Raw genomic sequence first — 24,496 nt, forward strand, 5'->3', positions numbered from 1 at the left:
AGGGGGGTCGAGAGAGAGCGCGAGGGGGGTCGAGAGAGAGCGCGAGGGGGGTCGAGAGAGAGCGCGAGGGGGGTCGAGAGAGAGCGCGAGGGGGGTCGAGAGAGAGCGCGAGGGGGGTCGAGAGAGAGCGCGAGGGGGGTCGAGAGAGAGCGCGAGGGGGGTCGAGAGAGAGCGCGAGGGGGGCGAGCGAGCGAGGGGGGGCGAGCGAGCGAGGGGGGCGAGCGAGCGAGGGGGGGCGAGCGAGCGAGGGGGGGCGAGCGAGCGAGGGGGGGCGAGCGAGCGAGGGGGGGCGAGAGAGAGAGAGCGAGGGGGGGAAAGAGTGCGAAAGCGAGCGCAAAGCGAGCGCGGGCGAGAGAGAGAGCGAGCGAAAGCGAGCGCGAGAGGGGGCGAGAGAGAGAGCGAGCGAGAGAGAGCGAGCGCGGGGGGGACGAGAGAGAGCGAGCGAGGGGGGCGAGAGAGCGAGCGAGGGGGGGCGAGAGAGCGAGCGAGGGGGGCGAGAGAGCGAGCGAGGGGGGCGAGAGAGCGAGCGAGGGGGACGAGAGAGCGAGCGAGGGGGGCGAGAGAGCGAGCGAGCGAGGGGGGGCGAGAGAGAGCGCGAGGGGGGTCGAGAGAGAGCGCGAGGGGGGTCGAGAGAGAGCGCGAGGGGGGCGAGCGAGCGAGCGAGCGAGGGGGGGCGAGAGAGCGAGCGAGCGAGGGGGGGCGAGCGAGCGAGGGGGGGCGAGAGAGAGAGCGAGCGAGAGAGAGCGAGGGGGGGAAAGAGTGCGAAAGCGAGCGCAAAGCGAGCGCGGGCGAGAGAGAGAGCGAGCGAAAGCGAGCGCGAGAGGGGGCGAGAGAGAGAGCGAGCGAGAGAGAGCGAGCGCGGGGGGGACGAGAGAGAGCGAGCGAGCGAGGGGGGCGAGAGAGCGAGCGAGGGGGGCGAGAGAGCGAGCGAGGGGTCGAGAGAGCGAGCGAGCGAGGGGGACGAGAGAGCGAGCGAGGGGGGGCGAGAGAGCGAGCGCGAGCGAGAGAGCGCGAGCGAGGGGGGGCGAGAGAGCGCGAGCGAGGGGGGGCGAGAGAGCGCGAGCGAGGGGGGGCGAGAGAGCGCGAGCGAGGGGGGGCGAGAGAGCGCGAGCGAGGGGGGGCGAGAGAGCGCGAGCGGGGGGGGTCGAGAGAGCGTGAGTGAGGGGGGTCGAGAGAGAGCGCGAGTGAGGGGGGTCGAGAGAGAGCGCGAGGGGGGGTCGAGAGAGAGCGCGAGCGAGGGGGGTCGAGAGAGAGCGCGAGCGAGGGGGGTCGAGAGAGAGCGCGAGGGGGGTCGAGAGAGAGCGCGAGGGGGGTCGAGAGAGAGCGCGAGGGGGGTCGAGAGAGAGCGCGAGGGGGGGTCGAGAGAGAGCGCGAGGGGGGGTCGAGAGAGAGCGCGGGGGGGTCGAGAGAGCGCGGGGGGGGGTCGAGAGAGAGCGCGAGGGGGGTCGAGAGAGAGCGCGAGGGGGGTCGAGAGAGAGCGCGAGGGGGGTCGAGAGAGAGCGCGAGGGGGGTCGAGAGAGAGCGCGAGGGGGGTCGAGAGAGAGCGCGAGGGGGGTCGAGAGAGAGCGCGAGGGGGGTCGAGAGAGCGCGAGGGGGGTCGAGAGAGCGCGAGGGGGGTCGAGAGAGCGCGAGGGGGGTCGAGAGAGCGCGAGGGGGGTCGAGAGAGCGCGAGGGGGGTCGAGAGAGCGCGAGGGGGGTCGAGAGAGCGCGAGGGGGGTCGAGAAAGAGAGCGAAGAGGGGTCGAGAAAGAGAGCGAAGGGGGGTCGAGAAAGAGAGCGAAGGGGAGTCGAGAAAGAGAGCGAAGGGGGGTCGAGAGAGAGCGAAGGGGGGTCGAGAGAGAGCGAAGGGGGGTCGAGAGAGAGCGAAGGGGGGGCGAGAGAGAGCGAGGGAGGGGCGAGAGAGAGCGAGGGAGGGGCGAGAGAGAGCAGGGGGGAGAGCGAGCGCGAGGGGGGGCGAGAGAGAGAGAGCGAGCGCGAGTGAGAGAGAGAGAGCGAGTGCGAGAGAGAGAGCGAGAGCGAGGGGGGGCGAGAGAGAGAGCGCGAGGGGGGGCGAGAGAGAGAGCGCGAGGGGGGGCGAGAGAGAGAGCGCGAGGGGGGGGTCGAGAGAGAGCGCGAGGGGGGGGTCGAGAGAGAGCGCGAGGGGGGGGTCGAGAGAGAGCGCGAGGGGGGGGTCGAGAGAGAGCGCGAGGGGGGTCGAGAGAGAGCGCGAGGGGGGTCGAGAGCGAGCGCGAGGGGGGGTCGAGAGAGCGCGAGGGGGGTCGAGAGAGCGCGAAGGGGGGTCGAGAAAGAGAGCGAAGGGGGGTCGAGAAAGAGAGCGAAGGGGGGTCGAGAAAGAGAGCGAAGGGGGGTCGAGAAAGAGAGCGAAGGGGGGTCGAGAAAGAGAGCGAAGGGGGGTCGAGAGAGAGCGAGGGAGGGGCGAGAGAGAGCGAGGGAGGGGCGAGAGAGAGCGGGGGGAGAGAGAGCGGGGGGGAGAGAGAGCGGGGGGAGAGCGAGCGCGAGGGGGGGCGAGAGAGCGAGCGAGAGAGAGAGAGCGAGCGCGAGAGAGAGAGAGCGCGAGGGGGGGCGAGAGAGAGAGAGCGAGCGCGAGGGGGGGCGAGAGAGAGAGCGAGCGCGAGGGGGGGAGAGAGAGAGCGAGCGCGAGGGGGGGAGAGAGCGAGCGGGCGCGGGGGGGGGGGAGAGAGAGCGAGCGCGAGGGGGGCGAGAGAGAGAGCGAGCGCGAGGGGGGCGAGAGAGAGAGCGAGCGCGAGCGAGCGCGAGGGGGGGCGAGAGAGAGAGCGAGCGCGAGCGAGCGCGAGGGGGGGCGAGAGAGAGAGCGAGCGCGAGCGAGCGCGAGGGGGGGCGAGAGAGAGGGGGGGCGAGAGAGAGGGGGGGCGAGAGAGAGCAAGCGCAAGGGGGTGCGAGCGCGAGGGGGGGCGAGAGAGAGCAAGCGCAAGGGGGTGCGCGGGCGAGAGAGAGCGAGCGCGAGGGGGGGCGAGAGAGAGCGAGCGCGAGGGGGGCGAGAGAGAGAGAGAGCGGGGGGGCGAGAGAGAGAGAGAGCGAGGGGGGGCGAGAGAGAGAGCGAGGGGGGGGCGAGAGAGAGAGCGAGGGGGGGCGAGAGAGAGAGCGAGGGGGTCGAGAGAGAGAGCAAGGGGGGACGAGAGAGAGAGCGAGGGGGGACGAGAGAGAGAGCGAGAGCGAGTGCAAGGGGGGGGGCGGGCGAGAGCGGCGGGCGAACGGGAATGTGTCTCAGCTGGCTGAAGATTTAACGCTCCAAGAGTGAAACATTTGAGTTATTTGTAGCGGCTAGTACTACGTACACCATTATTCATCATTTGTGTTGCATGTAAAAATAAAGGCCCCCTGAGGATAATGACTGTGTGCTGTTCTCTGGGATAGATACGTGGAATGGCCGGGGGAACCCAAGGACAGGTTTGCGAACCACTGATATAGGGAATAGGGTGCCTTTGTGACGCAGCCTGTGTGTCCTCTTTCACCTTCCTGAAGAAGAGGGCCAAGGAGCCGGTGCGTCGGGGCCGGCTCTGTTGGGGGTCTGGCTGAGCCTGGGGTGCCGGGATGGGCCGGCTGGGGGAGGCTGTCAAGAGGACCTGGGCTGTAATGGGACTGCCGGGCTCCCCTCTGGTCTGTACCTGGATCAGCGTGATGCCTCCCAGATCATTCTTTATACCTGGGGATCACATAGGCACATTGTACTCAGAACGAAGGGGCGCGATTGGCTTGTGGAGGCGTTGCACAAGTTCATATCAATAAATTTACCAAAAGTGTGTTACGCATAAAGTTGCAAAGGGAGGGTATATTACTGGAAACTGATTTCAGCAGTAAACTACCAGAATTTAGTGGCCTTTTTGTGTACAGGGGTCTGTAATGCAATTTTCTCTTGAACTATATGGTCTATCCAATAGAAACTCATGGACACAGATATAGAAAAGGAATACTATACATACATACATACATACATACATACATACATACATACATACATACATATACACACACATACACACACACACACACACTGCTCCAAAAAATAAAGGGAACACTAAAATAACACATCCTAGATCTGAATGAATGATTCTTATTAAATACTTTTTTCTTTATATAGTTGAATGTGCTGACAACAAAATCACACAAAAATGATCAATGGAAATCAACCCATGGAGGGCTCAGTAGTGTTTGTGGCCTCCACGTTCCTGTATGACCTCCCTACAACGCCTGGGCATGATCCTGATGAGGTCTGATGTGATGTGGTCTCCTGAGGGATCTCCTCCCAGACCTGGACTAAAGCAACCGCCAACTCCTGGACAGTCTGTGGTGGATGGAGCGAGACATGATGTCCCAGATGTGCTCAATTGGATTCAGGTCTGGGGAACGGGCGGGCCAGTCCATAGCATCAATGCCTTCCTAATGCAGGAACTGCTGACACACTCCAGCCACATGAGGTCTAGCATTGTCTTGCATTAGGAGGAACCCAGGGCCAACCGTCTGAGGATCTCATCTCGGTACCTAATGGCAGTCAGGCTACCTCTGCCGAGCACATGGAGGGCTGTGCGGCCCCCCAAAGAAATGCCATCCCACACCATGTATGACCCACCGCCAAACCGGTCATGCTGGAGGATGTTGCAGGCAGCAGAACGTTCTCCACGGCGTCTCCAGACTCTGTCACGTCTGTCACATGTGCTCAGTGTGAACCTGCTTTCATCTGTGAAGAGCACAGGGCGCCAGTGGCGAATTTGCCAATCTTGGTGTGCTCTGGCAAATGCCAAACGTCCTGCACGGTGTTGGGCTGTAAGCACAACCCCCACCTGTGGACGTCGGGCCCTCATACCACCCTCCTGGAGTCGTTTTCTGACCGTTTGAGCAGACACATGCACATTTGTGGTCTGCTGGAGGTCATTTTGCAGGGCTCTGGCAGTGCTCCTCCTGCTCCTCCTTGCACAAAGGCAGAGGTAGCGGTCCTGCTGCTGGGTTGTTGCCCTCCTACGGCCTCCTCCACGTTTCCTGATGTACTGGCCTGTCTCCTGGTAGCGCCTCCATGCTCTGGACACTACGCTGACAGACACAGCAAACCTTCTTGCCACAGCTCGCATTGATGTGCCATCCTGGATGAGCTGCACTACCTGAGCCACTTGTGTGGGTTGTAGACTCAGTCTCATGCTACCACTAGAGTGAAAGCACCGCCAGCATTCAAAAGTGACCAAAACATCAGCCAGGAAGCATAGGAACTGAGAAGTGGTCTGTGGTCACCACCTGCAGAACCACTCCTTTATTGGGGGCGTCTTGCTAATTGCCTATAATTTCCACCTATTCCATTTGCACAACAGCATGTGAAATTTATTGTCAATCAGTGTTGCTTCCTAAGTGGACAGTTTGATTTCACAGAAGTGTGATTGACTTGCAGTTACATTGTGTTGTTTAAGTGTTCCCTTTATTTTTTTGAGCAGTGTATATTAATACTAAATAGTTAAACTATAAATGTCCAAAGTAACCATAGATGACTGAAAATTCAGGAAAACTAGTTGCGTGTGTGATGGTACCAAATTGATCATGATTTTTATTCGCTACTCAATCTTCGAGAATAACTTAATACATTCTATATTAATTTATTTGTTAGCCGAAGTCTGCAGACCATTTATCAGAGATTGTTATACAAGATACGGACAAAATAAATCTGAGGACACCACTATCCTCTAGAACCGTAGTGGTATCCTTTAGGGTTTGTTTGTCGCTTTTTAAAGGCATTCTCCTTAATTAAAAAATAAACATCAGCCACAAGATGGGTATGGGTAAATCCAGTGGTTTAAAGTACTTAAATTAAAATACTTTAAAGTACTCCTTAACTAAGTAGTTTTGGGGTATCTGTATTTCACTATTTATATTTTTGACAATTAACTTTTGCTTCACTACATTCCTAAAGAAAATAAATGTACTTTTTAATCCATACATTTTCCCTGACACCCAAAAGTACTCGTTACACTTTGAATGCTTAGTAGGTCAGGAAAACTGTCAAATTCATGCGCTTATCAAGAGAACATCTTTGGTCATCCCTACTGCCTCTGATCTGGTGGACTGACTAAACACACATGCTTCATTTATAAATTACGTCTGAGTGTTGGATTATGTCCCTGGCTTTCAGTAAAAAACTAGAAAATGGTACCATCTGGTTTACTTAATATAAGGAATTTTAAATTATTTGTACTTTTCCTTTTGATAATTAAGTATACTTAAAACCAAATACTTTTAGACTTTTACTCAAGTAGTATTTTACTGGGTGACTCACTTGAGTAACTTTCTAAAAGCTTTACTTTATTCAAGTATGACAATTGGGTACTTCTTCCACTGCTGGGTAAATACGTGTTAATTCAATCTCTTTTTGACAGCACCCCTTTTGGTTTACAAATCTTTCCATACATGTTTTCACGTAGAAGAAGTGGCCAGAAAGTTACTTTTTAGAGTCCAAAACATTCTGGTGAAAAAAAAATTGCTTGAATAAAAAGTCATTTTCAACTTACCGTCAATTATCTAAAAATGAGGAAACAGCCATTTGTTTTCCATATTTGCATTAGGGCTGGGAATTGCCTGGGACCGATATTAATCACGATACTTAAGGTGCCGATACGATTTTCACGATTCTATATGTATTGCGAGTCAATGTTCCAAACATATTGCTCACCATGTCTGCTGCTGAGGGAAAAGAGAGCCATGAGAAAAATTTGTTTTGATCAGTCATGGAAATAAGTGCTAAAATCTAATTGGCTCCATATTTAAAAAATACAATGTAGCATAGACCCTATTTCACATCAGCTGAGGTTGTGTTTTGCCTACCATCGGTTGAGAGACAAATTTGTCTTGAATACAGGATGGGTGTCATTTCTATCATATAAATATAACTCATTTAACGAACCTATCCCTTTAAGACACTGCAATATAGCTGGTACACCATTGAAATGTAAAATTGAATTTATTTTTTTACTTCTAATTACAACGACAAAGATGGCTGCCGGTCCACCCACTGCTAACTTAAAATTGTCATGTCTATTCTATCATCTACATTTCAATAGGTTTCCTATGGAGGATTGACAGTATAATAAAGCCCCCCCCCCCAAAAAAAGATATTCCCACTTAACTCAACATTCTCTTTGTGGTACCATTTAAAAAGTACATTTATAAGCCAAAACCTGACAACCAGCCTGTATTCAAGAGCATTTTGTGGCTCAACCGATGGCTAGCACAACACAAAAACCTTCGATCAGGGATGTGCGCCACACAAAAATCTGAACTCATCCTGAGGGGCCGCAGTGGCTCACGGGTCTGCATACCTGAAATAAAACGGTATTTGTCACATGCACAGAATACAACAGAGAAATGCTTACTTACAAGCTCTTAACCAACAATGCAGTTAGGATTTTTTTTAAAGAAAAAACTAATAATTAAAGAGCAGCAGAAAATAACAATAGTGAGGCTATATATAGGGGGGTACCAGTACAGAGTCAATGTGCGGGGGCACCGGTTAGTTGAGGTAATATGTACATGTAGGTAGAGTTATTAAAGTGACTATGCATAGATAATAAACAGAAAAGCAGCAGCGTAAGAGGGGGGCAATGCAAATTATTAATGCAAATGGGTAGCCACATGTTCAAGAGTCTTATGGCTTGGGGGTAGAAGCTGTTTAAAAGCCTCTTAGACCTAGACTTTACGATCCGGAACCGCTTTCCGTGCAGTAGCAGAGAGAACAGTCTATGACTAGGGTGGCTGTAGTCATAGACGGTTCCTACATCCATACCAACAGTCTGGGGGCCCTAAGTGAAATTGTGAGCAAAACATTTCAGAAGCCACCCTCTTGACAACGTTTGATCCGGGGGACTACAAAAAGCAACACTAGCTGCCAATCCCTACCTTAGATGTAAAATATGGTCTAAACTACAACAGTAATTGAGGATAATGGTATGTTTTTTAATTAAAAATAATTTCCCCCCCAGAAGTTATCAAATAGTTTGACAACCCTGTTTGTAAGCTTTTAAATGATGTTGATATTTTCCAGTGATTAAGACATGGATATCTCATGGTATGCAAAATGGGTCAACTCTAAGCACCTTTATCTGTTAAATGTTTTGGCATTCAGGTCCAAAAAGTAACTTTCTGAGCACTTCTACAATGGGTAAATATGTATGGAAGGTTCCGTTCAAATCAAAAGGGGTGCTATCAAAAAGTGATTGAATTCAAATGGATTGATCCGTATAAATCATTAATTTAACTGACCAAAAATGTGTATAAATACCACAGCGTGCGATGAGTGTTATCATCGCAGGTGTACCTTGCAGTGGGATGCTGAGCTGCTGGCCGTTGGCTGTGGTCATATTGAGTATGGTGGGAGTGTCGATCTTCAGCGTCCCGCCGGGTGTGAACATGAGCCTCTTGGCAAGGGACGGAGACTGCTGGGCCTGGCTGCTGCTGTCGTCCCCAAACAGACGCCGCTTGGCACTGCCCGCCGCCGGGGAGCTGTAACGGTCGTGGACGGATAAGGGCGACGGAGGAATGTCTGGGAAAAGGAAAAGAGGTTCAGTTTGTTAGACTTAAAATAGCATTCATTTTCCTGGGGAACTTAGCATAAGCCTGAGTAGAAAATTACGTGGCTTTATTTCATCGTAACACAGACGGGCACAGAATTCAATAGAGCTTTCATGTTATTGTACATCCATATTGTTATAGGACAATATGGATGTACAGTCTACTGTTATCAAAAGGGACATTAAAGTCACACCACTCCATGTGAACCCGAAGATTATGATACAACCTCCCTCTAGTGGCTGAGTGAGGACACACTGACATAAAATACTGACATACACCAAAAGGAGAAAAATAAGAAATGCTGACATATTGTCTCTTTCTCAATTTAGATTTTCTCAATTCCTCACATCCCTTCTACCTGCCTCTTTCTGAAGCAGATTTGATAAGGTCCTTGTAATTTCTCCTCCAATGCGGTTGAGGTGGAAAGGAGATACAATGCGAGGAATCGTGGAAAGACTAATTGAGAGAGAGGCTCTAACACCTCAAAGTGGCCTACCTTTGCGTGCGCTGCTCAGGCCCGTCCTAAACTCGCGGATGCGAGGGTGGATGATGGGGGAAAGGGCCACCAGAGGGAGGTGGGAGGGACCAGCACTACTGCTCCCCGTGTCAAAACTACTGGGGAAGTTCACCTGGATATGATAGGGGGAGGAAGATCAGTTAGGAATAGTTAAGAATAGATATATTTGTAAATGGTTAACTGACACCTGGCCTTATGAGAATTCCATTTGGTCCATGTTACCTTGGATCACGCACTTCTACTATTATATGGCTTGCATTATTGTAATTTGTAGGGTTTAAGTGCCAAATCAAAATGCACTAGGCACAGTTAACCACAGAAATTATTTGTCAGTTAAAGACAGAGCCAGGATCTAGCTCACCACATTCCAAAAGTTAAATTAATGCATCTTATAACTTATTCACCACAACAGTAAAAAAATAAAAATAATCTGATGTACAGTAGATCCCCCATGGGCTGTGCATTGTAGTTGTAGTGTTTCTTGGGTGCTCACCTCCTCCACGGTGGGGACCTTGTTGTGAGCCTGCTCCAGGGCCTCCCACAGCACAGAGTCGGCTGTCCAGGCCCGGCACTCCAGCACCTGCTCTTCGATGGAGTTCAGGTGCTTCACCATGTCCCGGGACAGGCCCTCTTCCGAGCGGATGAACACCTCAATTACCTGCATGTGCACATTTTCAGCGTAGTTTGACATCAGATAGTGTGTGTGTGTATCAGTAGACATTTTTATTTCACCAGGTAGGCCGGTTGAGAACAAGTTCTCATTTACAACTGCGACCTGGCCAAGATAAAGCAGAGCGACAAAAACAACAGTTAAACAAACAAACGTACAGTCAATAACACAATAGAAAAATATATGTACAGTGTGTGCAAATGTAGAAGATTAGGGAGGTAAGGCAATAAATAGGCCATAGAGGTGAAATAATTAGAATTTTATATTAACACTGGAATGATAGATGTGCAGATGATGATGTGCAAGTAGAGATACTGGGGTGCAAAAGAGCAAGATAAATAACAATATGGGGATGAGGTAGTTATTGTTAAGTTAAATGTTTTAAGTATCCCAATATTTCTGTTATTGCGGGGCTATCACTCAGTCAAGAGTACGCATGCGCATGAAGTCTGGTGGTTGGTGGACCTAGCCTTGAGAATAATGGCAACCTGTGAGGGTGTTCATACGGTATAGTAAAATTTGTTAAACTGGAACCTTGTCGTTGTGTCATTTTGAGTTAACAGTTGAGTGTGTTATTTACAGATGGGCTGTGTACAGGTACAGTGATCGGTAAGTTGCTCTGACAGCTGATGCTTAAAGTTAGAGAGGGAGATAAGTGTCCAGCTTCAGTGATTTTAGCAATTTGTTCCAGTCATTGGCAGCAGAGAACTGGAAGGAAAGGCGGCCAAAGGAAGTGTTGGCTTTGGAGACGACCAGTGAAATATACCTGCTGGACGTGCTCAATGGGATTGAGATCCGGGCTCTTCGCTGGCCATGGCAGAACACTGACATTCCTGTCTTGCAGAAAATCACACACAGAACGAGCAGTATGGCTGGTGGCATTGTCATGCTGAAGAGTCATGTCAGATAAGCCTGCAAGAAGGGTACCACATGAGGGAGGAGGATGTCTTCCCTGTAACGTACAGTGATGAGATTTCCTGCAATGACAACAAGCTCAGTCCGATGATGCTGTGACACACTGCCCCAGACCATGACGGACCCTCCACCTCCAAATCGATCCCGCTCCAGAGTACAGGCCTCGGTGTAACGCTCATTCCTTCGACGATGAACGCAAATCCGACCATCACCCCTGGTGAGACAAAAGCGCGACTCGTCAGCTAGTCTTTTTTCCAGTCCTGTCTGGTCCAGCGACAGTGGGTTTGTGCTCATAGGCGACGTTCTTGCCGGTGATGTCTGGTGGGGACCTGTGGACAGTCTGAGCACTGATGGAGGGATTGTGCGTTCCTGGTCTAACTCGGGCAGTTGTTGTTGCCATCCTGTACCTGCCCCGCAGGTGTGATGTTCGGATCTACCGATCCTGTGCAGGTGTTGTTACACGTGATTTGCCACTGCGAGGACGATCAGCTGTCCATCTTGTCTCCCTGTAGCTCTGTCTTAGGTGTCTCACAGTACAGACATTGCAATTTATTGCCCTGGCCACATCTGCAGTTCTCATGCCTCCTTGCAGCATGCCTAAGGCACGTTCACGCAGATGAGCAGGGACTTTTGTTAAAGTGACTATGGATAGATAATAACAGAGTAGCGGCAGAGTAGAAAGGGGGGGTTGATTAGAATCTACTGTGATTGAGTGTTTGCGTGCGAGTGCAGCTAGGCGGCGGGCCACTTACCTTGAAGAAGTAGAACGGTCGTAGTTTGAAGATGCTGATGATCCAGGGGAAGGTGCGCTGGGAGCTGTAGGCAAACAGCACCACCTCCAGACAGCAGGCCATCAGAGAGCAGTGGAAGATGTCCTGCTCCAGCAGCACCTAGAATGTTCAGTCATTGGCACACTGAATGTCCAACAGTCTGATGCAATGCACCATCACACATTAGCTTTGCTATTCTTCATATCTGTAAGCGTTAGTTACACAGATGTGTGCCATAGCATGAAACAGAAGAAAGCGGTCTGAAACAGAGAGGCACTATCTGAACTCGTCCAATAAACACTTTTTCAGTTGTCATTTCATATACTGTGTACCCTAATGAACACGACCCAGGTGTAACTTACAGCCATGTCTTTGCCGTGTAGCCTCCTTGTCTCTTGGGCCATGACGTTCTCAAGGATCTTGTAATAGAGGATTTCAGCCAGCTTCATCCTGTTCTCAGCAAAATCTGAACGAAGGGGCCAAGAAATGGCATTAAGAAGAACATGCAAGCTTTCATTGACCCATTATCTTAATTCAATAGTGGTCTTGTGTCTGCTTTTTGCCTGATCAAACGTAGAAGTAATATGCATAGAAAGCGGAACATGCACAGTAGATGGAGACACCTCATAATTTTGAGGCATGTTTGACAGAACACTTAAGGTAAATAGCAAAAGAGTGTTTGAGCAGTTGTGTACTAAGTCCACTTTGTGTACCAATGTTTACTTTTTGACATTTGTGATGTACCCCGTCTCCAAGCATATTTAACCCCTATTTCTACATGCTCAATGTATTCCATCTGCATGTGTGTCTGGTATCTCACCCATGTGTGATCCAGGCAGCTCCTCTGAGTCCTTTGTGTAATGTTGCTTGAACGTCTCGCCCAGGGTTTTCACTCTGCTCAGAATGGCTACGATGGGGTCCCGCGAACATGACCTACAGGTGGAAAAAGTCACAGGGCCAAAACAGTTAAACACCACATACCTTCCAATTCAAGTCTCTGTTTCTGGCCTCTGTTTCTCCTCTCCCTGGGACTTGATTTATCAACCAAATCACAGTTAGGGGCAATTACATTTCAATGTGAAAATTTACATTTTTGTTTACTTCCTGAATTGTAATTGACCCAAAACCAGATTAACATGCCTAGTTTAGACAAAACTATTTAACATGTAGCGACGGTTTCCCCGACCCTTGTTATAAACCCAGTCCTGGACTAAAATACACTTTCAAATGGAGATTCTCCATAGATTCGACATTTTTAATCCAAGAAGAGGCTTCATCTCAGATCTGGGTCCATGAAAATGTCCCTATACACTAATGGACATTTGAGGCAGTGGATGTGAGCTTACTTGAATATCTGCATCAGGGCCTCGCTGGGGGCGCTACGCAGGCCCGAGACCATGCTCTGGAGTCGGCTGACGCTTTGCGTGGCCGAGGACACAGGGGTCACCAGTAGCTCCTTCTCCTTCAGGTAACGCCTGCCTGTCAGAGGAGTGGAGGGGGCCAGGGTGCGCTTCTGCACACAGACACACACACGACAGAAAAAGGTTTTATTTCCTATCAAAGTCACAGGAGTCACAGGATCTCTGTTTAAGCCCCTTAAAACTTGTTTGGGATAGGGGGCGGTATTTTGACGTCCGGATGAAAAGCGTGCCCAAAGGAAACTGCCTGCTACTCAGGCCCAGAAGCTAGGATATGCATATAAAATTGGAAGATTTGGATAGAAATCACTCTAGAATTTCTACAACTGTTAGAATAATGTCTGAGTATAACAGAAGCAAAAACCAGAGGACAAACCATTAAAAAGAAATACCACTGATTTCATTGGGTGAAATCGTCCCCGATTGCAGTTCCTAGGGCTTCCACTAGATGTCAACAGTCTTTAGAAAGAGTTTCGGGCTGTTTTTTGGAAAAATGAGGTAGAAGTTGTATTTTTTTTAAGTGTCTCCCATTTTGGCTGTAGTGTTTCCAAATGTTTCCAAGCGCATGGCTGAGAGAGCGCATTCTTTTTGTTTATATCTGGTAAAGACAATAACGATTCTCCGTCTTAAATTGTATAGTTTATTTGCGTATTAGGGTACCTAAGGTTTGATTATAAACGTTGATTGACTTGTTTGGATAATTTTATTGTTAAAGTTTGGGATTCATTTTGTATGCATTTTGAAGGAGGGAAACCGAGTGGAATATTGACTGAAGCGCGACAGCTAAACTGAGTTTTTATGGATATAAATAAAGAAGGACTTTATCGAACAAAAGGACCATTTGTAACGTAACTGTGACCTTTTGGAGTGCCAACAGAAGAAGATTATCTTCAAAGGTAACGCATATATTATATCGCTATTTCTGACTTTCGTGTCACAACTCCCTGGTTGAAAATTATTTGTTATGCATGTGTGTGTGCTGGGCGCTGTCTTCGGATAATCACATGGTTTGCTTTCGCCATAAAGTATTTTTGAAATCTAACACGGCGGCTGGATTAACCTCTTGAAACTCTGGGGGCAGTATTTAATTTTTTTTATATTTTGTCACGACAAGATGCTCGACTATGCATATAATTGACAGCTTTGGATAGAAATCACTAACGTTTCCAAACCTGCAAAGATATTGTCTGTGAGTGCAACAGAACTGATGTTACAGGTGAAACCCAGATAAAAATCCAGTCAGGAAGTGCCCCATATTTTGAAAGCGCTGCATGCCAATGACTCCTTATATGGCTGTGAATGGGCTACGAATGAGCTTACGTTTTCTACGTATTCCCCAAGGTGTCTACAGCATTGTGACGTCTTTTTACGCATTTATGTTGAAGAATAGCCGTAAGGGACCACATTGAGCAAGTGGTCACATGATGGCTCCCGCAGAAAATCTTGCGTAAAGTACAGAAGTAGCCATTATTCCAATCACTTCTAATGAGAAACCAATTGTCCCGGTGGATATATTATCGAATAGATATGTGAAAAACACCTTGAGGATTGATTCTAAACAACGTTTGCCATGTTTCTGTTATTATGGAGCTATTTTGGCGTTGTAGTGACTGCATTTTCCAGTCGATTTCTCAGCCAAACGTGAAGAACAAACGGGAGCTATTTCGCCTACAAAAATAATATTTTTGGAAAAGGGGAACATTTGCTATCTAACTGGGAGTTTCGTGAGTGAAAACATCCGAAGTTAATAGGTAAATGATTTAATTTGATTGCTTTTCTTATTTTCGTGAAAATGTTGCCTGCTGCTAGCAGGGCATAATCCTATGCTAGGCTATGATAAACTTACACAAATGCTTGTCTAGCGTTGGCTGTAAAGCATATTTTGAAAATCTGAGATGACAGGGTGATTAACAAAAGGCTAAGCTGTGTCTCAATATATTTAATTTGTGATTTTCATGAATTGGAATATTTTCTAGGGATATTTATGTCCGATGCGTTATGCTAATTAGTTTCAGGCGATGATTACGCACCCGGATCCGGGAAGGGTAGTATCAAGAGGTTAACAACAAGTTAAGCTTTATTTTGTTGTATTTCACTTTCATGAAAGTTTCATATTTATAGTAATTTGGCGCTCTGCCATTTCACCGGATGCTGTCGAGGTGTCCCGCTAGTGGCAGGATTTTGATTTGTGACTGAAAATGGGAGAGTGGACTCACTCTTTCACATTTTATTCACAACATTATTTAGCGAGATGACATTAGCAAAGATGTGGCGAACACAGACAAGACAGAGGGCATTTTTTTAGCAGTATGTGGCAATTTAATTAGAAAAATCTATATTTTATGAATAATCAGGAAAAAACATCTGTTCAGTTAGTTTGCGGAGATGGTGCCATAAATGAGCCTCATCCCTGTTGATTTTCAGCTATATGTTTAGGAATTTAACTGGCTTCAGGTATCTACCTTCTCAAAGTGCTGTTGCAGGTTGCTCTCCACCTGCATGCGGGCTGACAGCTGGCAGGCCCGGGGTTCTGGTGCAGCCTTCCTGGGTGTCCCGATCTCCTCATCGGCATCCGCCCCCAGGAACACCCTCTCGTCAAAGTCCCCCACAGTCAGCACATACTCCTCATACTCCCGGTTTATCGCTTTACTGGGTGGCACGCACACACCCACACGTTATCAGACCATAAGCAAGCAATGTTAAACACAAGAAGCTTCAAACGTGACCGAGATTGAAAACATTCTAGGCACCTCTACAAATGACAGATTAGGATACAATAACAAACTTACTTGTTATCTATGAAATTTGGTGTGTCCAGAAGATCAGTGAGCAGCTCCTCATTCCCTTTAAGTATCTGGAGAAGACAATGAATGAGTCAACACACTGGGCCCTGGGGGCTTAACAGTTCCCTCGCAGGGATCAAACGAGACTGATGCACTTTCCCATATTTTCAAGGATCATTTTATTCTAGTCCAGACAAAAAGATGTTCCAACTACTATCTCCCACAGGATTTACTATATTCAAAATGAATTATGCCGGCATCTGTATTTATGTGCTGTGGATGGGGGAATCCTCCCACAGAAGGACTGACAGAAGAAGAGAAATGACCTTGGCTGGGGGGGGGGGGGGGGGGGCATGTGTCTGAACATTTTATGTGTAGGGGTTTGTGGTTGGATTATGGAATGTGTACATTACTGAGCTTTTGTGTGTGTGTGGGGCATGGTCGTTTTAACCCACCACAGTACTCCTCCAGATAGCAGGTTGTCATTGTTTTACTGAGGGGTCTCACCTGCCGCTCAAAGAGCCTTTTAATGTAGGGCTTGAAGTAGTGCTCCTTGATGCCCTTCGCCTCCACCACCAAGCCGTCGTGTAGCTCACACAGCCGATCGATGACACATGGCGGCTCGTCCGGGGTGTTGTTTTCCAACCTGAAGATGCTGGGCATGCCTGAGGACAAAGGAAGCCAAGGTCAAAGAACATTTTTACATTTTGTTTTGTTTATCTCCACTCTTCAGTATGTTATCGACGCATCACCACTGATTAATCTGCCCCTTTCTCCATTTATCTCATATTCAAAAGTATAATGCTATTTTTCATAATTTAAGTCTGAATGAGTAAGTCAAATAAGTGTCATCAGCTCGCTTCATTTTATTTATTACCTTTTCTAATGTAGCTGTGTTTTGTTATTGGTTGCAAATTACTTACGTAGGGCTGGGCGATAAATCAATATCAATAATTAGAGGTAATTACTTCCCTCAATAACGATATAAAAAAGTTCAGATTAATTTTCAATATTGTCGATAAAGAATAATTAGGTACAGCAGTCCATTTTCCCTCTGACGCAGAAGGAACGTGCAGAGAAGTGACAATATGCACGTGGAGAGGTATAGGCACACTAAAAACCACTTAGCACCTTGAAAAATGAGTGATGTAGGCGAAAAGTGGCGGTGATAGCCATGGAGTAGGAGCAGCTTCCAACTCAGAAATTATTGATAAAAAGGGTTCAACTGTTTGTTATTTGTAGGTGGTTTGGTTTTTTGAAGTCCGACAAAGAGAAGAGCAATGTTTGGTGTGACTTGTGCCGTAGACAGGTGGCTACCAAGTCTGGTAATACGACAAACCTTGTTCACCATCTGAAGCAAAATCACTCTTTGGAACATGCTGAAAGTTTGAGTTTGTGCCACGGTATTGATAAACGCCCCTCAAGCACCAGCCAATCTAGGGATGTTCGCCCAAAGCAGTCAACACTGACAGCGTTTATGCCCTACGAGCAAACATCGAAAAGACATCACAAATGCTATTATGCATTGCATTGCCAAGGACATGCTACCAATTAGCACAGCCGAAAAGGAAGGTTTCAAGAGGCTTATCAATTTAATTGACTCCAGGTACGTTCTCTCTGGCCGCAAACATCTCTCTCACACCGCACTGCCTAAACTCTACGCCCGACTGTAGGGAAAAAGTTTAGGAACTGCTTAAAGATTTTACGTATTTTGCTACTATTACATATCTGTGGTCTAGTCACACGTCAGAGCCTTATATTAGCCTCACTATCCACTATATTGACAGAGTGGAATCTTCGAAATGCCTTCAAACATCATACTTTCCCGATGACCACACGGGTGAAGCTATAGCAGAGGTGCTCATTGACACTCTCGTCTCCTGGGAACTCAGTCAAGACAGACAAGACATTACAACGGATAGTGGTGCGAACGTGGTGAAGGCCGCTCAAATCAACAAATGGACCAGACTGCAATGTTTTGGACTTCGTCTGCACTGGCCATTGGTAAGTAACTTTGTCAATTGTGTATATTGAAGTGATTAAGTTAAATATTACATTTGTACATAACTAAAGGGATTGTGATTTTAACATTTGATTAAAATCTTGTGATTTCTCAGAGCGTGGGTAGATAAAAACGACTGCATCGAGCAATTGTAGTGTGTAAGAAAGTGGTAGGTGCCTTTTCCTATTTGTGGAAAAAGAAGATACCTGGCAGTTGCCCTAGAACAGCACAAGTTGGTGACAGAGCAGCCAACCAGCTGGGGATCACGTCAAAAGATGGTGCAAAGAGCACTGGAGCAGGAGAAAGCCATTTCACACGTCTTGTCCAGTGACAAGACCCAGAACTTAGCTCCCACCTATAGAGATATACAGTTGAAGTCGGAAGTTAACATACAATTAGGTTGGAGTCATTAAAACTTGTTTTTCAACCACTCCACAAATTTCTTGTTAACTTCTTATGGCTGGGGGGCAGTATTGAGTAGCTTGGATGAATTTGATGCCCAAAGTAAACAGCCTGCTCCTCAGTCTCAGTTGCTAATATATGCATATTATTATTAGTATTGGATAGAAAACAATCTAAAGTTTCTAAAACTGTTTGAATGATGTCTGAGTATAACATAACTTATTTGGCAGGCAAAATCCTGAGGAGAAATCAAAACAGGAAGTGAGAAATCTGAGCTTTGTATGTATTCACCACAGTTCCCAATGAAATCCCCTTGAGATATTAATGATGTTGCACTGCCTAGGGGTTCCACTAGATGTCAACCAGCAATATAAATTTGAATGAGACTACTGTGTTGTGGGAGTGAATGAGAGCAGAATCTATCAGGTGTCTGGCAGTCAGCCATTTTCTGATCATGCTTATTCCTCATGGTATCCACTTGCGTTCCATTGCTCATGAAGACACAAAGGAATACTCCGGTTGGAACTTTATTGAAGCTATATGTTAAAAACATCCTAATGATTGGTTCTGTACTTAGTTTGAAATGTTTCTTCGACCTGTAATATAACTTTTTAAAGTTTTTGTCCGAAGTAACGCTGACCAGAATGAGCGTTTCGATATGTATACCAAACGCACTAACAAAAGAGGGTATTTGGACATAAATAACGTACATTATCGAACAAAACAAACATTAATTGTGGACCTGGGATTCCTGGAGTGCTTTCTGATGTAGATCAAAGGTAAGGGAATATTTATCATGTAATTTCTTGTTTATGTTGACGCCAACATGACGGCTATTGTGACTAATTATTCTGATCGCCGTCTCAGATTACTGCATGGTTTTCTTATTCCGTAAAGTTTCTTTGAAATCAGACACAGCGGTTGCATTAAGGAGAGGTATATCTGTAATTCCATGTGTATAACTTGTATTATCATCTACATTTATGATGAGTATTTCTGTTGAATGATGTGGCTATGCAAAATCACTGGATGTTTTTGGAACTAGTGAACGTAAAGCGCCAATGTAAACTCATATTTTGATAAATATGAACTTTATCAAACAAAACATACATGTATTGTGTAACATGTGTCATCTATGAGTGTCATCTATGAGTGTCATCTGATGACGATCATCAAAGGTTAGTGATTAATTTGATCTCTATTTGTGGTTTTTGTGACTCCTCTCTTTGGCTGGAAAATGGCTGTTTTTCTGTGGCTGGTGACCTATGTGGTGACCTAACAATCGTTTGTGGTGCTTTTGCTGTAAAGCATATTTGAAATCGGACACTGTGGTGGGATTAACAACAAGATTAGCTTTAAAATGGTATGAGATACATGTATGTTTGAGGAATTTTAATTGTGAGATGTTTGATGTTTTGAAATTGGCGCCCTGCACTTTCACTGGCTGTTGTCATATCACTCCCGTTAATTTCTTGTGACTCCCCATCCCGGGTCCGGGAGCGTAATAATCTCCTGACACTAATTAGCATAACGCAACAGACATAAATCTTCCTAGAAAATCTTCCTATTCATGAAAATCACAAGTGAAATATATTGGAACACAGCTTAGCCTTTTGTTAATCACCCCGTCATCTCAGATTTTCAAAATATGCTTTACAGCCAAAGCTAGACATGCATTTGTGTAAGTTTATCGATAGACTAGCATAGCATTATGCCTTGCTAGCAGCAGGTAACCGTGTCACGAAAATCAGAAAAGCAATCAAATTAAATCGTTTACCTTTGATGAACTTCAGATGTTTTCACTCACGAGACTCCCAAGTAGATAGCCAAAGTTCATTTTTTCCCAAAATATTATTTTTGTAGGCGAAATAGCTCCGTTTGTTCTTCACGTTTGGCTGAGAAATCACCGGGAAATTGCAGCCACGAACACGGCGAAATATATTCCAAATTATCTCCATAATATCGACAGAAACATGGCAAACGTTGTTTATAATCAATCCTCAAGGTGTTTTTCAAATATCTATTCGATAATATATCCGACGGGACAATTCGTTTTTCCAGTAGGACCGATTGGAGTAATGGCTACCTCTGTATTTTACGCGAGAATCACCCTGGGAGCCATCAGGTGACCACTTACGCAATGTTGCCGCCTACAGCTATTCTTCAACATAAATGCTTAAAACTACGTCACAATGCTGTAGACACCTTGGGGAATACGTAGAAAGCGTAAGCTGGTTGATAGCACATTCACAGCTCAATAGGGACTTATTGGAACGCAGCGCTTTCAAAATATGGAGCACTTCCGGATTGGATTTCTCTCAGGCTTTCGCCTGCAACATCAGTTCTGTTATACTCAAAGACAATGTCTTTACATTTTTGGAAACGTTAGAGTGTTTTCTATCCAAAGCTTATTTGCATATTCTAACATCTTGTCCTGACAAAATATCCCGTTTAAAACAGGAACGTTTTTTTTCTCCAAAAATGAAAATACTGCCCCTAGAGTCACAACAGGTTAACGGGATTGCAGCCATAAGAAGTTAACAAACTATAGTTTTGGCAAGTCGGTTGGGACATCTACTTTATGCATGACAGGTAATTTTTACAACAATTGTTTACAGACAGATTAATTCACTTAAATCACAATTACCGTGGATCAGAAGTTTACATGCACTAAGTTGCCTGTGCCTTTAAACAGCTTGGAAAATTCCAGAAAATGATGTCATGGCGTTAGAAGCTTCTGATAGGCTAATTGACGTCAATTGGAGGTGTACCTGTGGATATATTTCAAGGCCTACCTTCAAACTCAGTCCCCCTTTGCTTGACATCATGGGAAATCCAAAGTAATCAGCCAAGACATATATATATTTTTTGCCCTCCACAAGTCTGTTTCATCCCTGGGAGCAATTTCCAAACACCTGAAGGTACCACGTTCATCTGTACAAACAATAGTACGCAAGTATAAACACCATGGGACCATGCAGCCGTCATACCGCTCAGGCAGGAGGCGCGTTCTGTCTCCCAGAGATGAACGTATCTTGGTGTGAAAAGTGCAAATCAATCCCAGAACAGCAGCAAAGGACCATGTGAAGATGCTGGAGGAAACAGGTACAAAAGTATCCATATCCACAGTAAAAGGAGTTCTAGGTCAACATAACCTTGAAAGGCTGCTCAGCAAGGAAGAAGCCACTGCTCCAAAACCGCCATAAAAAAGCCAGACTACGGTTTGCAACTGCACATGGGGACAAATATCATACTTGTTGGAGTAATGTCATCTGGTCTGATGAAACAAAAATAGAACTGGCCATAATGACCATCGTTATGTTTGGAGGGAAAAGGGGGAGGCTTGCCAGCCGAAGAACACAATCCCAACCGTGAAGCACGGGGGTGGCAGCATCATGTTGTGGGGGTGCTTTGCTGCAGGAGGGACTGGTGCACATCACAAAATAGATGGCTTCATGAGGGAGGTAAAAATATGGATATATTGAAGCAACATCTCAAGACATCAGTCAGGAAGTTAAAGCTTAGTCGCAAATGGACCTTCCGGATGGACAATGACCCCAAGCATACTTCCAAAGTTGTGGCAAAATGGCTTAAGGACAACAAAGTCAAGGTATTGGAGTGGCCATCACAAAGCCCTGACCTCAATCCCATCAAAAAGTTGTGGGCAGAACTGAAAAAGCATGTGCGAGCAAGGAGGCCTACAAACCTGACTCAGTTACACCAGCTCTGTCAGGAGGAATGGGCCAAAATTCACCCAACTTATTGTGGGAAGCTTGTGGAAGGCTACCGAAACGTTTGACCCAAGTTAAACAATTTAAAGGCAATGCTACCAAATGCTAATTTGAGTGTATGTAAACTTCTGACACACTGGGAATGTGATGAAATTAAAAAAAGCTGAAATAAATCACTACTATTACTCTGATATTTCCAATTCTTTAAATAAAGTGGTGATCCTAATTGACCTAAGACAGGGAATTTTTTTACCAGGATTACATACTAGGAATGGTGAAAAACTGAGTTTAAATATATTTGGCTAAGGTATATGTAAACTTCCGACTTTAACTGTAGGTGTTCTTGAGTCCATCAACCAGGCATTGACCCCACTCCTAGAAATCACAAATGCTGTCTGGTGAGTCTTCTGTCAGTGTGTCTTACCTGAAGCCAGTACTACACCTATTCAATACAGAGGTCACGAAACCTCTGGGGACATGTCTCCCTGTGCTGGGCTTTCGTTGCTGCTGCTTCACCACAACTGACAGCTAAAAAGAGAAAGTCACTGGGCAGTTAAAAAAAAAAATCCATGCTCCACCACCACAGGTCTTACTGAAATCCAGCTGGTAGAAAAGGAACTCAGCTGCTACCTTCAGTCTCCTAATGCTGACAGTGAAATCAATCCACTGGACTGGCGGAAGATCCACCAAAAAAACCTTTCCCAAAGTCAGCCACCTGGCAAAGCGCTACCTGTGCATTCCTGCGACCAGCTCCCCCCGAGAGTGTGTTTTTAGCACAGGTGACAACATAGTGACCTGCCATAGGGCAGATTTAAAGCCAGAAACCATAGACAGACTTGTCTTTCTTGCTTGTAACTTTTAAGACAACAACTACCCCAAGTTCAACTGTTATGTGCCATTTGGCTAACAGTTATAATGCATATTTTTTTATTTATTGTTCATAGCTTGTAAGGGTTTACAGTTAAATGTTATTTTAGAGTTCTACTTCTGACAATAAGAAACATTAAAGCCTTTGGTTTGTTCAGGCATTCTTGAGTCTGAAGCGGATATGCACCTTTTAAACATTATTTGATTAATATCGTGATAATTATCATTATCGAATGAAAAATGTAAAAAAATATATTTAGTGATAATTTATTTGCCATTTCGTCCAGCCCTACTTTTACATCAATTACAGCTTGCTACCTTTGAAAAGTGGGTTGACAAGGTCGTTCCTGTTGGAGCATAGCAGGGCATTTCCAAACACCAAGTCCAAGCAGCAGAGCAGGAGGTGGTATGAGTTCACCAAGTCATCGCCAATCATACGGAAATTTCCTACAATCACAATCGGGGAGTAGATTATGTCACTAATAGGTGGGACTGAATGCATTGGGTTAAATTAAACAGAATTTCCCACATTGGTTAAAACATGCTAAAGAAAACGGATTACATTTCCTAGCTTACCTTTAGTGTACACAAACAGGGTCCAGCAGAATTTGAATACGTCGCTGACGTGACAGGGCATGCGCCTAACATAGTGAGAGGGGAGATAGGGTTTCCGTTATGGGATGTCATAGGTAGCATTTCATGCAATCGTCTGAAATATGCAATTAATATTTCAAAGGTGATGAGATCTTTGGTAAAGAGAGAGTGACAGACAGCGAGCGCCAGACCGACAGAGGCAGCGAGCGAGCGACCGACCAACAGAGACAGCGAGCGAGCGCCCGACCGACAGAGGCAGCGAGCGAGTGCCCGACCGACAGAGGCAGCGAGCGAGTGCCCGACAGACAGACCGCGAGCGAGCGCCCGACCGACAGAGACAGCGAGCGAGCGCCCACCCGACCGACAGAGACAGCCAGCGAGCGAGCGCCCGCCCGACAGAGACAGCCAGCGAGCGAGCGCCCGCCCGACCGACAGAGACAGCCAGCGAGCGAGCGCCCGCCCGCCCGACAGAGACAGCCAGCGAGCGCCCGACCGACAGAGACAGCCAGCGAGCGAGCGAGCGAGCCCGACAGAGACAGCCAGCGAGCGAGCGCCCGCCCGACCGACAGAGACAGCCAGCGAGCGAGCGCCCACCCGACCGACAGAGACAGCCAGCGAGCGAGCGCCCGCCCGACAGAGACAGCCAGCGCCCGACCGACAGAGACAGCGAGCGAGCAAGTGCCCGCCCGACCGACAGACAGCCTGCGAGCGCCCGACCGACAGAGACAGCCAGCGAGCGCCCGACAGAGACAGCCAGCGAGCGCCAGCCCGCCCGACAGAGACAGCCAGCGAGCGCCCGACAGAGACAGCCAGCGAGCGAGCGCCCGCCCGACAGACAGCCAGCAAGCGAGCGCCTGCCCGACAGACAGCGAGCGCCCGCCCGACAGCCAGCGAGCGAGCGCCCGCCCGACAGACAGCGAGCGCCCGCCCGACAGAGAAAGCCAGCGAGCGAGCGAGCGCCCGCCCGACGGACAGAGACAGGCAGCGAGCGAGCGCCCGACCGACAGAGACAGCCAGCGAGCGAGCGCCCGCCCGACCCTACAGAGACAGCCAGCGAGCGAGCGCCCGCCCGACCGACAGAGACAGCCAGCGAGCGAGCGCACGCCCGACAGACAGCGAGCGAGCGAGCGCCCGCCCGACAGACAGCCAGCGAGCGCCCGCCCGACTGATAGAGACAGGCAGCGGACGAGCGAGCGAGCAACCGCCCGACAGAGACAGCGAGCGAGCGCCCACCCGACAGAGACAGCCAGCGAGCGAGCGAGCCCG

At 47.6% G+C, this 24,496-nt stretch overlaps 1 protein-coding gene across 1 annotated transcript in view; it reads right to left on the minus strand.

Annotated features, from left to right (window-relative positions):
- LOC139370693 (retinoblastoma-like 1 (p107)) overlaps positions 1 to 24,496 on the minus strand; it is a 58,027-nt gene that overhangs the window by 11,262 nt on the left and 22,269 nt on the right. The window contains exons 4-16 of the mRNA XM_071110322.1: positions 23,213 to 23,277; positions 22,955 to 23,083; positions 16,142 to 16,299; positions 15,641 to 15,705; positions 15,314 to 15,500; positions 12,780 to 12,946; positions 12,254 to 12,366; positions 11,796 to 11,899; positions 11,416 to 11,553; positions 9,572 to 9,736; positions 9,058 to 9,190; positions 8,308 to 8,532; positions 3,473 to 3,663 (exon numbers count right to left, since the gene is read on the minus strand). Coding sequence (XP_070966423.1) covers positions 3,473 to 3,663; positions 8,308 to 8,532; positions 9,058 to 9,190; positions 9,572 to 9,736; positions 11,416 to 11,553; positions 11,796 to 11,899; positions 12,254 to 12,366; positions 12,780 to 12,946; positions 15,314 to 15,500; positions 15,641 to 15,705; positions 16,142 to 16,299; positions 22,955 to 23,083; positions 23,213 to 23,277 — 1,840 coding nt within the window. The remainder of the gene's footprint in view (positions 1 to 3,472; positions 3,664 to 8,307; positions 8,533 to 9,057; positions 9,191 to 9,571; positions 9,737 to 11,415; positions 11,554 to 11,795; positions 11,900 to 12,253; positions 12,367 to 12,779; positions 12,947 to 15,313; positions 15,501 to 15,640; positions 15,706 to 16,141; positions 16,300 to 22,954; positions 23,084 to 23,212; positions 23,278 to 24,496) is intronic.

This window comes from Oncorhynchus clarkii, chromosome 17, assembly GCF_045791955.1.
Source record: "Oncorhynchus clarkii lewisi isolate Uvic-CL-2024 chromosome 17, UVic_Ocla_1.0, whole genome shotgun sequence".
Classification (NCBI taxonomy): Eukaryota; Metazoa; Chordata; class Actinopteri; order Salmoniformes; family Salmonidae; genus Oncorhynchus; species Oncorhynchus clarkii.